At 33.1% G+C, this 13,438-nt stretch overlaps 4 protein-coding genes across 4 annotated transcripts; 2 read left to right on the forward strand and 2 right to left on the reverse strand.

Annotated features, from left to right (window-relative positions):
- Positions 1–2,146: 2,146 nt before the first annotated feature.
- LOC131625813 (putative F-box/LRR-repeat protein 23) lies at positions 2,147–3,217 on the reverse strand. Its single transcript, XM_058896642.1, has 2 exons — positions 2,871–3,217; positions 2,147–2,684 (listed from the first exon to the last, which is right to left on the reverse strand). Exons 1-2 carry the CDS (start codon positions 3,215–3,217, stop codon positions 2,147–2,149), a joined length of 885 nt encoding a protein of 294 aa, XP_058752625.1.
- Positions 3,218–4,280: 1,063 nt separating this feature from the next.
- Positions 4,281–5,317, reverse strand: LOC131625809 (F-box protein SKIP19-like). Its single transcript, XM_058896640.1, has 2 exons — positions 4,993–5,317; positions 4,281–4,905 (listed from the first exon to the last, which is right to left on the reverse strand). Exons 1-2 carry the CDS (start codon positions 5,295–5,297, stop codon positions 4,428–4,430), a joined length of 783 nt encoding a protein of 260 aa, XP_058752623.1. The 5' UTR covers positions 5,298–5,317; the 3' UTR covers positions 4,281–4,427.
- A 2,515-nt stretch (positions 5,318–7,832) lies between these two features.
- Positions 7,833–9,077, forward strand: LOC131625814 (uncharacterized). Its single transcript, XM_058896643.1, has 2 exons — positions 7,833–8,575; positions 9,020–9,077. Exons 1-2 carry the CDS (start codon positions 7,833–7,835, stop codon positions 9,075–9,077), a joined length of 801 nt encoding a protein of 266 aa, XP_058752626.1.
- A 3,037-nt stretch (positions 9,078–12,114) lies between these two features.
- On the forward strand, positions 12,115–13,225 carry LOC131625810 (F-box protein SKIP19-like). The gene is made up of 2 exons (XM_058896641.1): positions 12,115–12,479; positions 12,559–13,225. Exons 1-2 carry the CDS (start codon positions 12,127–12,129, stop codon positions 13,034–13,036), a joined length of 831 nt encoding a protein of 276 aa, XP_058752624.1. The 5' UTR covers positions 12,115–12,126; the 3' UTR covers positions 13,037–13,225.
- Positions 13,226–13,438: the final 213 nt, after the last annotated feature.

A 13,438-nucleotide genomic window follows, 5' to 3' on the forward strand; every position in this document is an offset into this window, starting at 1 on the left:
GTTTTGAAAATAATAAAAGTGCAGATGTTGGGGTTCGAACCCATCTGCAGATAACTTTACCCCTCGGTGTTTTAAAAACCAAGGGGTAAAGTGATAACTTTTTGTGACATCCTTCGTTACCTCGCTTTTTTCGTTGAGGTTAAATGCATTTAGCGTTTGAGGTGAAATGTGTTTTTTGTAGTAATGAAGAACGTTTGCATGAACAACTTGCATGACCATTTGGAAAACACTCTCAAACATAATGTTCTGGTCTCGGCCGAGCAGGCCCAACGCTTACATTAGGGCCGAGCAGGCCCAATCCCTTATCCAGGCCAAACATGCCCAATCACTCTAGCCCCAACAACGCTTCCAGCAGCCGTTATGAAGTTAGCTCCACGTAAGACCACGTGGTCAAACCAACTGCGAGGGATTCGGGCAACTCCCTCCGAACCCTACGCCATGCTCATCCAGAACGCGAAGTTGCTTGCTGACTCAGCCCTAACACTTGGGATTCTGGCAGTTTCCTAGCACGTGGACCTCCAATTGGATTTGACCCAATTAGGGAACCTTGGCCCAGCGCTGGAGGCTATAAATACCCTCTTTCAATAGAGGGTCAGGTATTCATTCATTCTCTCATAAACCTTGTGCTTGCTCTCTCTGATTGCTTTCTTACTTTGGCATCAGAGTATCTTGTAGGTACCCCCCCTTCTCAATTCTTCAAGTCCACCGTAGCTGACTGTGACGATCCACTTTGATCAAGTAAGATCACATAACATACTTCATTTGTATAAGAATGGCTCCAAGACGACCTCTTTTAAAGCCAAAGCCTCAACTTTTATTATGGAGTAACGACCTACATCTCATGCTATTTCGGCCATGATGTTCCTTCCATTACAATCTTTATAACACCAACCTCTATTCGTTGTTCCTCTTTGGTTGTTAAATCCTGCATCAACATTACATTTCACCCTCCCTAACCTAGATGGTTGCCACAAAACTTGTTGTTGACTTTGTTGAACAATATGACTATCAAAGTGAAAGTTTTGTGCCATGAACCAATCCTTCCAACTATGGAATGCTTGCATACACAATTGATTTGGTTCCTCCTTCTCATTATTCCATAACTAATTATTTATGTTATTCCAAATAACCCATAACATAACCGCAACACTACCTGCAACCATCATATCCTCTTTACTACATACATCCTAAATTATCGTCCTCACTTCGGTGAAAGTTTGTAATCAAGGAATAATGATATCACCCAAGCCCGCCATGCCAACACTGTAAAGTTGCATTGTAGAACACCCAAAGAACACATGTCACCCATATTCCACTCTGCCATCACATAACTTACAATTAGTAGGACACGGAACATAGTGTTGTCGCAAGAGATATCAAGTAGGGAGACGACCTGCGCCTATTCTCCAAGGTAAATGCTTAGTATTTGGCGGAGCTCTTATCTTTCACTAACTACTGCGATCATCTTCATCATTTCCCCCTCTTTGACTAGTATGAGCTCTCATCCACAACATATTTTGGTTCTTTGATTATTAATGTCATGACACATATTAACTAAACTATAAATTATATTAACGTAACTTTTAACATATTATTAACCAAAGTTCCTTATAGAGTAAGAGATGTGGATAAAAATAATTATTTTTTTATAGAAATAATAGCATTATATATTTTTTATTCACAGAATAATTTTGTAAATTATATATGACTAATTGTTGAATAAATAACCAACTTTATTAAAGAAAAATTTAAAAAGGGGACAACTTCTCTACCCATCACAAAAAGTTGGGTATGATACCTCCAACCAATCACATGATTCCATCTCATTTAACACATTTAATTATTTATTAAAATACTACAAATGTTTGTTGTTTTCAAAGCATTTTACAAAGGAGGTAACCTTACCCAACTTTTTGAGTTGGGTAAATAAGAATTCACCATTTAAAAAACCAATAATGTTTATCTATCATACAAACGCAAGACTAATCAAACATAATACAACAATCTAAATATTTCAGCAAGAAAAACAAAGACGATCCCAGTTGATTAATAAACTGTACATGCCAACCACAACTGATACAAAATTTTAACCTTTCAACACGACTTAAACAAAATTCTACTAGCTAGTACTTCAGGAATCTCCATCCTAATTTTCATCTAAAGATAAAAATTGACCAAGATAATACTCCAAGTTACTTCCATCATCAGATCCATCGAAATCTTCACTTGAAGTGTCGCAATGAGAATCATTTTTTAAAAAAGTGCAGGGTTGTAAAAACATAGGAAGTATACATTTTTTTATTTGCTCACAACACCTTTTCCTCAAACTTTCATTGAAACTTTCTTCCAATTCCATAGAATAATATAATGCCATGTCAAGAGATTCAAGAAGAGGACATCCATTAAGAATAGCAACAATTCCATCAGAAGTTAGCACATCTCCATCAATTTTAAGACTGCGTAATCCCGGCATTGTTTTTGCGATAACAAACGCCTCATCATCCACCTCGATGAAGCCCTCAACAGAAACCATCCTGCCATACGACAGTGATTTCAAAAAAGGGCAACATAGACCAGCAGCTACATAAAAAAACCTAGAAAGTTTATAATTTTCTGAAACGTAGAGTTCTTCTAACAGTGGAAGCTTCTTAACTGCTCCAATAAATCCTATATCTGAGAGATTTTCACACTCCACAAGCTGCATGCGCTTGAGGTGACTTGCACTATAAAATTCAAATAAAAAACTATTACTATCAAATAAAAATCTTTATATGGTTTTAAACTATGGTTTACCTGCAACCATGTTCGAGATCGAAATACGTTAAATTAACAGAATCATATGTGTATTGAGAATGTATGAAGTTAATCACCTATCAGCTATGTATTCAAGGAGTTCATCTGTTCCAATGAAATCAATGTAAATGTCTTCTAGTTGACCACAACTGCGCTGTACTGCAAGGCGGCACATCTTCTCCAAATCCACGAGGCTGTAGCGTGGATAGCCAAACTTGGACACATGAATGGTGCGCCAGATGTAAGGATCTTTGCAGATATTCCACCATGAAGGGCACACTAGACATGCACTTGTGATTATTTCAACAGTACCAAGCCTCTGGAGGATGTTTAGTGTCACATCTCTCGGAAGTTCAAGCCAATTTGGCTCTTTTGTTGGGTTTAACTTTTCCACTTCTGCTGCTGGAACCGAAGTAGACGCCATATTGCTAGAGGAATGTAATGGCATGATAACGTTTATATAAATGTTTTGAAAGGTGAAATGTGGTTTCCAATAAACTTTGGAACAAGATTATAATTATCATCATTAATTACCATACATAATGCCTTCATAAAGAATTCACAAATAATGTTTTGAAAAGTGAAACGCCGGACATAAGAAAAATACTTCAATGTTTCCAATAAGACTATAGTCTCAGAAGTACCACCACACCACAAATAAGACTATATTCCACCTAGTGTATCATACTCGTCGAAGCCATTCGCCAAGAGAAATTGGCAAAGCTAGTGTATCATACTCGTCAGGCGCCAATTGTCTTGGCGTTTGGTGTTGTCGGAAGGGGAGATGTCATCTTTCCCGCCGTCTTCAAAAGGAAAAGGAAGTGTTCAAGAATGTGTCAATGCTAGCTCTTACAATTGATCAAGTTCTGTATTTGGAGGAGCTCAATAGGCACCTATCTTGCTTTCGGAGATAGGGGTTGATATCCAAACTTTTGTGTGCCCTGACTTGCTGGCTGAGAATGTACAGTCACTTATGCAAGAGATTAAAAAGAAGGGTGAAGCTACAACCTCTACTCATACAACATTAACCGATACCGGGGTTGCTTTTGTTGAGGCAAAACCATACAATGGATTCTTCCCATAAGGCGCTAGAGGAGTTGAAGTATTGTGAAACCAGTTTCAGCAATTTGTTTCTGACCTTTATTGCATCAGTTTGGACAAGGAGGCAACGGTGGATCAATTGGGAAGGTTTATTAACAATGTTTGGCAGTGGGAGAATTTTGGAATTCAATTTCCCTTAGACGGTCCTTCGCTGAACAGGTTGAACCTTTCTTGGAATTTTTTCCTATTGCAGGTCCAGAAATTGATGCTTGGGACAGTGTTGTGTGGATGTCAGATCAATTTGACGGTTACACTGTTAGATCATGATACGACTTACTAGCAGCTGACACTGACAGTGTATTAACCGAGTTCGACGAAGAGTACTCCTAGTAGTGTACTTCTAGTACTTTATCTATATAATATACTTGCTTTCAGAAGAAAAAAAATTCAGCAACGAATTCATAGATATTCTCATTGAAAATAAAACATGCAAGCAAGTACAGAGAGATACAGGATTTAAGGTGAAGAACACAACTAAAAAGCACACAATTTATATTTTCCTATAACCTTAATCAAATTCTTTCCTAATATTTTCAATCAAAATCAAAATTACAAGGGTAACAATAATTGCCATCAAGTATAGGTGGAATGAATTTTTTTATTTGCTCCCTGCACCTTTTCTTCAAACTTTGACTCAAACTTGTACTTTTTGAAGACATATAATAACAAGATTTCAGGTTAAGAGATTCAAGGAGAGAACATCCATCAAGAATGGCAACAACCCCAACAGATGTAAGTCTCCATCCTGAAATTGTAAGACTGCGTAATCCAGGCATTGTTTTTGCGATAACAAATGCCTCAGCATTCTGGTCAATGGACACATCGTTTCCGTATGTCAGTGTTTTCAAAAGAGGGCAACATAACCCAACAGCTTCAAAAGAATGCTTAGATAGATAGTTGTTTGAAATGTCCAGTTCCTCAATCAGTGGAAGTTTCTTCACAGCTTCAATAAATCCTTTATCGGAAAGTTTGTCACAATTTACAATCCTGAGACGCCTTAGATTACTCGCCCTGTAAAATTCAAATCAAAATCTTAACAATCTAAACAAAATATGTTGATATGAATCGAAAGTTACGAGAATAGACATCGGTCATCACCTATCAGCTATGTATTCTAGGAGCTCGTCGTTTCCAAACATATGTATGTAAATGTCTTCTAGCTGACCACAACTTCGATCAACTGCATACTGGCACATCTTCACCCAATCCATACCGCGTGCATGGTAGAATTCGGACATAAGAATGGTGCGCCACATGTAAGGATCTCTGCAGATATTCCACCATAAAGGACACACTAGACATGCACTTGTGATTACTTCAACAGTATGAAGCCTTTGTAGGATGTTTAATGTGACATCTCTAGGAAGTTCAAGCCAATTTGGCTTTCTTGTTGTGTTTTCCATTTTCACTTCCCTTGCTAGAACCCTAGAAGATACCGTATTATTTATTGATCTAGGGTTTTTATAATCTTTTATAGTATGGAATAAGAAACTGTTTTGATTGGTTGTTTATTTTACAAAATATTAATTTAATGACAAAATAATAAAAGTATATAATAAAGGAAATACTAGTGTATTGGAACAAATATTTTAAAAGAGAAAAAAAAAATTATATATGAAATTAAGCGGTGATTGGTAGACCATTTATTTATAGTTCAATTTGTTATTTTAATCACAATCAACAATTAAAGGCTATTTTGCAAGAGTTAAAAGGTAGTGCACTGACAGTGTAAAATAACTTTACACTGTCATCCAATAGAAAATTATAAAGGTGCCATGTCATTAAGTTTTTTTTAAATAAAAAAATGGTTTAATTGGATACATGGGTGGTGATTGGTTGACAGTGTAAAAATATTTTACACTGTCAGTGCATCACCCCTTTTCTCATTTTGCAAACAAAAAATCGAAGATATAATAATTAATTTTGTTTTATTGGTTTTTATTTTATGAGAAAATGATTGTATTTCTCATTTTGGAATTCCCATTCAGTAGAAGTAGTATAAAGTTTTTTTTTTTATAAAGTTGGACCAAGTTTTCAACATAGTAGTCAAATGTGATTTAGTATTTTTTTTTTTTTTGTGAATTTGATTTTTCTTTTAATAATTTATATTTTTTAGTCTTTCTGATTCATCATTACTTTATTATGTATTTTGTGATTAAATTGATGATTTTGGCAAGACTAATTTATAATTTCTAATTAAATGTGAAAATTTCTTTCCCTACCTCCCTATTTTTTTGGCCACCTCTGGTGAAAAACGCAAAATACCCTCACTTCAGAAATGCATTTTTGAAACGTTTTTTTTTTTCAAAATTTGTCTTATTTCGGAAATGCACTTCCGAAAACAAAAAAAAAAGGTGTTTTCGGAGATGCATTTTCAAAAACTCCCCTTTTTTGGGTTATCGGAAGTGCATTTTCGAAAACACTTTTTTTGGGAGGGGTGTTTCGGAGATGCATATCCGAAATATTCCAAAACCAAATTGGTCTTGGAATGTTTCGGATATACACTTCCGAAAGAATTCAATAATTATTAAAAAATTAAAATCAAGGTGAATCAATACAATTAATAGGTATAAAATGAAAGTGAATCAATAAAATGAAGGGGAATCAATGAAATCAAGATGAATCAAAAATTTCTAAACAATTTAAAAGTTAAAAATTATTTTACTAACTTATATAAATCAAAAACATCTTAATTTTGAAATATATAAAATTAAATATAAAATTTATTCATTAAATAAAATTAAGACAAAATCTTTTTTTTAATTTTTTTAAACTAAATAAAAAATTATAACTCATTTTTAATTATGAATCAGAATAGAAATATATAAATATATAATCATAATTATTAATTTTGTAAGTGAAATATATAAATATATAATATATAAATATATAATAATTATTATATAAATATATAAATATATAATAATTATTATAAATTAAAACACTCATTTTTTTAATTTTTATAATTATTATATAAATATATAAATATATAAATATATAATAATTTTTATAAATATATAATAATTATTATAATTATTATATAAATATATAAATTAAAACACTCATTTTTTTTATAAATATATAACAGTTATTATAAATATAAATAAAAAATTATAACTTATTTTGTAAGTGAAATTATTTTAATTAAAATTGTTTTAAATTTTAAAATATGAATCAGGATAGAAATATATAATAACTATTATTCATAACTAATAAATTATATCAAAATATATAATTATTATTATTCATTACTCATAAATAATATCAAATTTATGATAGGTGAATTAATTAATATTCTAAAATTAATTTTTGAGTTTTTTTAGATTTTTTTTTGTTTCGGAGATGCATCTCCGAATTAGTCAAAATCCTAATTTTTGGGATTTTTTCGGAAATGCACTTCCGAAGTCTGAAAAAATTTAGAAAAAAAAATATTTCGGAAATGCATTTCCGAAGCGGGGTAAAATGAGGTTTTCGCTGGGGTGACCCCCATAGGGAGGTGGTGGGTAAAGAAAAAACCTTAAATGTTAAACTGATCATTTTATGTATAAAAATATTTTTTTCCTTTTAAATTATTTAACCTTTTTAAAAGATACTTCAATAATGCACTTCTATTGAAATGGAATTGGAGAATTCTAGGGGCTTCTAATTCTTTGTGGTACCGTGTGTTGAAGGCGAGGTATGCGGATGTGAATCTAAGGGCTTTTTATGGTGTCAAGAACAAACCAAAGGATCGTTTAAGCTCGGTGTGGTGGGCGGATATTTGCTCTTTGGAGAAGAAAATACCGGTAGATTTTTTTGCTAACAACTGTAAATTTTTTGTAGGTAATGGCCACTCAATTTCTTTTTGGCATGCTCATTGGTTGGAAAAGGGTATTTTAAAGGATATCTTTCCTTTTCTATATAACATTTCTCATTTGCATGATGCCTCTATTGGAGCTATGGGAGGTTGGATAGATGGGAGATGGTTTTGGGGTGATCTAAGCATATCTTTGCCTACTGTTTTCGGGGCGCCAGCAGCCCCCGGTTCTGTTTTTTCGTCCGTTGACACTTCCCCTTCGGTGCTGGCAGCTAGCTTGTCGGAGTTGGCATGGCTTTTGAACGATGTTGTCGTCTCGGTTAACCAACCGGACGGGGCTGTTTGGAGGAAACATGACGATGGAGTCTTTTCGGTTTCGTCTTGTTACAATTTATTGTGTAGGAATTATATCCCTTTTGGTCCGGCAAATTGCTTTGATTCCGCTTTTGTAGCTTTATGGAAGGTTGATGTTCCTTTAAAGGTTAAAGCTTTCGGTTGGAGAAGTTTCCTCAACAAAGTTCCTACCAAAGACGCTCTCTTGCATCGAGGTATTCTTAATTCTTCTTCGAATTTAGATTGTGTTACTTGTAACATTTTTTCGGAGTCTTTGCAACACTCCTTTTTGCTTTGCCGTAACACCGCTACTGTTTGGATGGAAATGTCAGAGTGGATTGGATTGGGTTACACTAACTTCCTTGATTTTAAGGAGAGTTTTTTGTATTGGAGTTCCTTTTGTAGAGTTAAGAAAGTTAAAAGAGGAAAAGAAGGAGTTATTTGGCTAGCTATTATTTGGAGTATTTGGTTGCATAGGAATGATGTTGTGTTTAACGATACATCTTGGAATTCTAGAGATGTGGTGTGGAATTGTAAAGCTCTTATTTGGAGGTGGTCTTTTATCGGGAAAATTACTCATCCCAATTGTAATTTCTACGAGTTTAGCAATAACCCATTGTTTTACTTAAGCTAGAAAACAATCGGTATGTAATTTTCTTTGATGGATTGTTTGCTCTCGTAATCCGGTTGTTGAGTTTAATATATTTCTTGATTTAAAAAAAGAAGAAGATCCATTAGTGTTTCTCTTAACATAAATAACATAAATGTGTTTTACTATTTCACTATGGGATAAATGACTATAATTTGACCATAATTTGACCATATTATTCGTGGGTTATAACCGGCGTAATTATTTGATGGCTTTGCATGACAATTTTTTTTGTCTTTTTAATCGATTAACACTTCTGTCTAAGTAGTTAGGACAACATCTTAATGATAAAAAATGATTGTATATCTTTTATGGATTTTTAAAACTTATAAATCGATTATTTTTAGGCCTATCAATCGATTGGATCTTTATGCCAATCGATATGCTTATCATTATTGGCTATAAAAGATTTCCTTTTTTGCGTCAATTTCTCTTACTAAAGTTTAGTCTAGCGCTTTTAAAAAAGTCGTTTTGCAAGTGAGGTAGTTGTAATTCAGGTTAGATTTGTAAGTTCAACAAAGAAATTTTGTTTTTACCTTGATTGAACAATTCTCCATTTATGGATTATTTATTTGGGTTAAAAGTTAAGCCCGTCAAAAGCTAAGTTTTGGGGAGATCGTTTCTAAGCAGGGGCGGTTCCAAGGCCTAGCGAGCCCGGACACGCGCTTAGGCTCAACCCCTATTTTCTTTGTATTTCCTCCAATTTAATAGTCAAATTTTTGACAAAACCAGAGGCAAAATTAGGGACAAAATTAGTAAAAATAAGGGGTAAAAATTAAAACAGATAAATAATCAATGGTGTAAAGTTTTCGCCCAGACTACCTAAATTTTTTGGCTCCGCCAATGTTTCTAAGTAACCCTGTTCGATTCGAAGGCTCGACGCGTTTAGAAGCTTTCACTGGTTTGAGATCATCCTTGTGTTGAAATCAATTTAGAAGCTTGAAGATAGTTTCTAAGTAACCCTGTTTTGTTCTTCATTAGTCGGGTATACAATTAATTTCAGTTCGTTAGTTTAGTCCGGTGTTCAAGATCAGCCTGTGTAAAATTTTATTTGGAAGCTTGAAGACTAACCGCTCTAAGTTCCTTGTGAAAATGAGACTAACCGCTTCGATCAATTGCTTGAAAGAAAGACTCACCGTATCTCTCCATGTTTTTGTTTGGTTGGAAGTTAGCCACAAACTCCATTTTCTTGTATAAGGGGGTTCGAGAGTTCAACATTCTAAAAGGCGCTCTTAAGTTTATTGGATACTCTAAAGAACAAAATCTTGGGAGTGAATTACGTCTTTTTCTTTTTGACCGAACCTTTATAACTTCTTGTGTTTTCTATCTCCCAGTAACTATATTTTTTGCATTTTATTTTTGATTTTTATTTTCCGCTACTTAATTCTAAAACTTTTCTAAAATGTTTTCCAACTCTGATTTTGACCCAATTTTTTTTTTTCAAACTTAAGTTTTTCTAAAACAAACAATTTACTTTTTCCCATTCCATCTTTTGTATGAATTCACATGTTCAACAAATAGATTTATTTTTAGGTCCAAGTCTAATCTATTTGAAGATCTGATTGACTTTTTAGTCTACTTAAAAGTCTATTTTATTTGAACATATTCAAATAAATAATTCAATTAATGTCTATCCAAATTAAAAAAAGCTAAAACATAAATAATATTAAAATTTTGTTTGCACTAATTTATTTGATTTTATTTAGTAACATAAGTTTTGTGAAATTATATAGTTAAAAAATTTATATAATAATAAATTATAACATTGTTCGTAAAGTGTTTTCCCTCTCCTTTTATAAGTTTTTTTTAAAGATAGTTAAGTTTTATTTTTTTTATAATGTAATTGAAAGATCAATATACTCCCTCTGGTCATATATAACAACTTTATATAAAAAAAAAAGCCTACCTTTAAGAAAAATGTTTAAATGCATTTAAGTCTTATACACTTTTTAATTTTACCTATACTTTTTGTTTTGGAAATAGTTAAAAACATATAAATGTGAAAAAAGTAGGGGTATACTGGAAATAGTGATATTAAATGTAATAATTATAGTTGTTTTTTTCTTATATTTAAGACCAACGAATTTTTTTGTTGTTGCTTATATTCGAGACCGGGAGTAATAATCATAAAATTATTTATATTTATTTAAATAATTTGTTTTGATAGACAAAGGTTTTAAATGCTTACTACTATTCATTGCCACAAGTATCCATAGAATTCCATAAACCTCTTTGAAAGATTCCAATCCTAAAAAAGAGTTTATATCTTGGACTTCCGTTATATCAATTATCATTTCAATGATCAACTTCGCTCGACCACATGATGATGAACATGTTTTAAGCTAACTGCATGTCGAGTGCTTAAGCGAAGTTTGTGGTCACTCGTTCCTCGCTTGTTCCAATCCTAATAAAGTGCTCACATAAAGTTTTGGCAATTCAAAAGTAGGAGATAATTTTTTACCAATGATTCTATATTCAAAATCTTTCCGTTCTAGCTTATTTTTTCTATCAAAGCAACGAATTTCAAAATTTTTATAAGCCCCCTGGAATTTCTTCTGAAGCCTGTTTAATTATTTTATGGATTCCTTATTCTATATAAGGAGTTGATTTCCATCCTTGTCTCGCAGTTAGCTAAGCGAGAAGTTGTGATCGAGGAAGCCCCCGCCCGGTATTTCCTCTACTCTACTCTACTAGTGTCATTTTAGTAAATAAAATTTAATTTAAAATAACTTTCATTCTAGAGTAAGCACAGTTTGGTTTGCTTGCATTTGGAGTAAATAAAAAGCGAGAAATAAAAAAATATTTAACAACTCTGATATCAGTGGAGCAAATGGCTGAAAATGTAAAAAGATGGTCATAGAATTAGTTGAACATTAGATCAAAACGAGTAGACTACTATTTGGCTCAGTGGTATATGAATTCCAGATCATGTTTTGGTTGTATGGATGAGTGAGCTTGTTTTTGTTTATCTTGAAGAGAGGGTTTATGTCTGGTCGAGGGTCGATCTAAATCTTTATGCTCCTTGTTATGTCTCAGATGGATCGTCAGTCAAATGCTTGAAGTAGAGTGCGTTTTCCAGTCCGACCCGGTTGTGTGGTGGAGCTTTCCTTTAATCTTATAAATTAATCTTATTGTACATATTTTTAATAAATTTATAAGATTAATTTAATAAAAGTATACTAATATTATTATACAATAATATTATATTATTACATTTATTCTGAAACTAAGGGAGGCAGTATAGTTTTATTGGAAACAGATCCACTATTTTCTTAGCATCCTCGTTTCAGTTTTCAAAACGTTTAGGTGTCTCTATTAGTAATTGTTTATGAAGGAGTTATTGCTAATAAAAATAATCTTATCCCAAACTTTATTGGAAACTGCATTTCGCTTTCAAAACATTTATTTATATTATACAGAGATCAAGCAATTCCATCTCTCACCCACTTGGATTATGGCGTCTTCTTCAGTTCCAGCAACGAAAGTGGAAAGCGAAAGCACAACAACAAAGCCAAATTGGCTTGAACTTCCGAGAGATGTGACACTTAACATCCTACAGAGGCTCGGCACCATTGAAATCATCTCAAGCGCATGTCAAGTGTGTCCTCTATGGTGGAATATCTGCAAGGATCCTTGCATGTGGCGCACCATTCATATGTCCAAGTTCCGCTATCCACGCCACAAGTACAGCGATGTTGATTTGGTGAAGATGTGTCGTTATGCAGTTCAGAAAAGTTGTGGCCAGCTAGAAGACATTTACATTGGTTTTTTTGGAAACGATAAGCTCCTAGAATACATAGGCCATAGGTGAATGATTAACTTCAAACCTTAATTTGAAACTATGTTATGGTTTTTGTTTAATTGACTTATAATTTAAATTTTACAGTGCAAATCACCTAAGGCGCATTCGGCTTATAATCTGTGAATATCTTTCTGATAAAGGATTCATTGAAGCAGTGAAGAAACTTCCATTAATAGTGGAATTAGACATTTCACATAACATTCACATATCAAAGGATTCTCTTGAAGTTGTTGGTTGCTGTTGCCCTCTTTTGAAATCACTGACATACGGAGGTAATATGTTCTATAACAAGAATGTTGAGGCGTTTGCTATTGCCAAAACAATGCCTGGATTATGCAGTCTTACAATATCAGGAGTTGCCCTCGATTCTATTGGGGTTGTTGCTATTCTTAATGGATGTCCTCTTCTTGAGTCTCTTGACATGCTAGAATGTGTTTTGGAGGGAGATTTGGATGAAAGTTTGAAGAAAAGGTGTTGTGAGCAGATCAAAAATTGTATATTTCCAAGACAATTGCAAACTGGTTTTGACTATTATTTTGATTGGACTGGAAATTTATTATGATGAAGAGGACTATTGTGGTTATTTTACTGATTTTTAAAGTGGAGGTTTTATTAATAGGGTTGATTCTTGAAAATACACAGTTTTTTTTAAAGTAATTTTGTTTAGTAGTGTACTAGGCCTTCAATCTTGTATCACATTCTTCATTAATCAAATGTTTTTGTTGCTGAGTTATTTTGTTTATGGTTTATGTTCGTAAGAAAATGTATGGTACTATATAATACTTCATCTCGTTCTTTTTTTTTTTTTTTTTATATAAACATAGAGGAAATAATAACGAAAAATATGGAGGACAAGAGATACTCAATCCGAAGTTACAACATGATCCACAAAATTACAAAACAAAGTACAAGACCAAATCATGCAAAACACAAACGCATTTTGTGACTACGACCGTACATAGAC

The sequence above is a fragment of the Vicia villosa genome, unplaced genomic scaffold (genome assembly GCF_029867415.1).
Source record: "Vicia villosa cultivar HV-30 ecotype Madison, WI unplaced genomic scaffold, Vvil1.0 ctg.000244F_1_1_2_unsc, whole genome shotgun sequence".
Taxonomy (NCBI): Eukaryota; Viridiplantae; Streptophyta; class Magnoliopsida; order Fabales; family Fabaceae; genus Vicia; species Vicia villosa.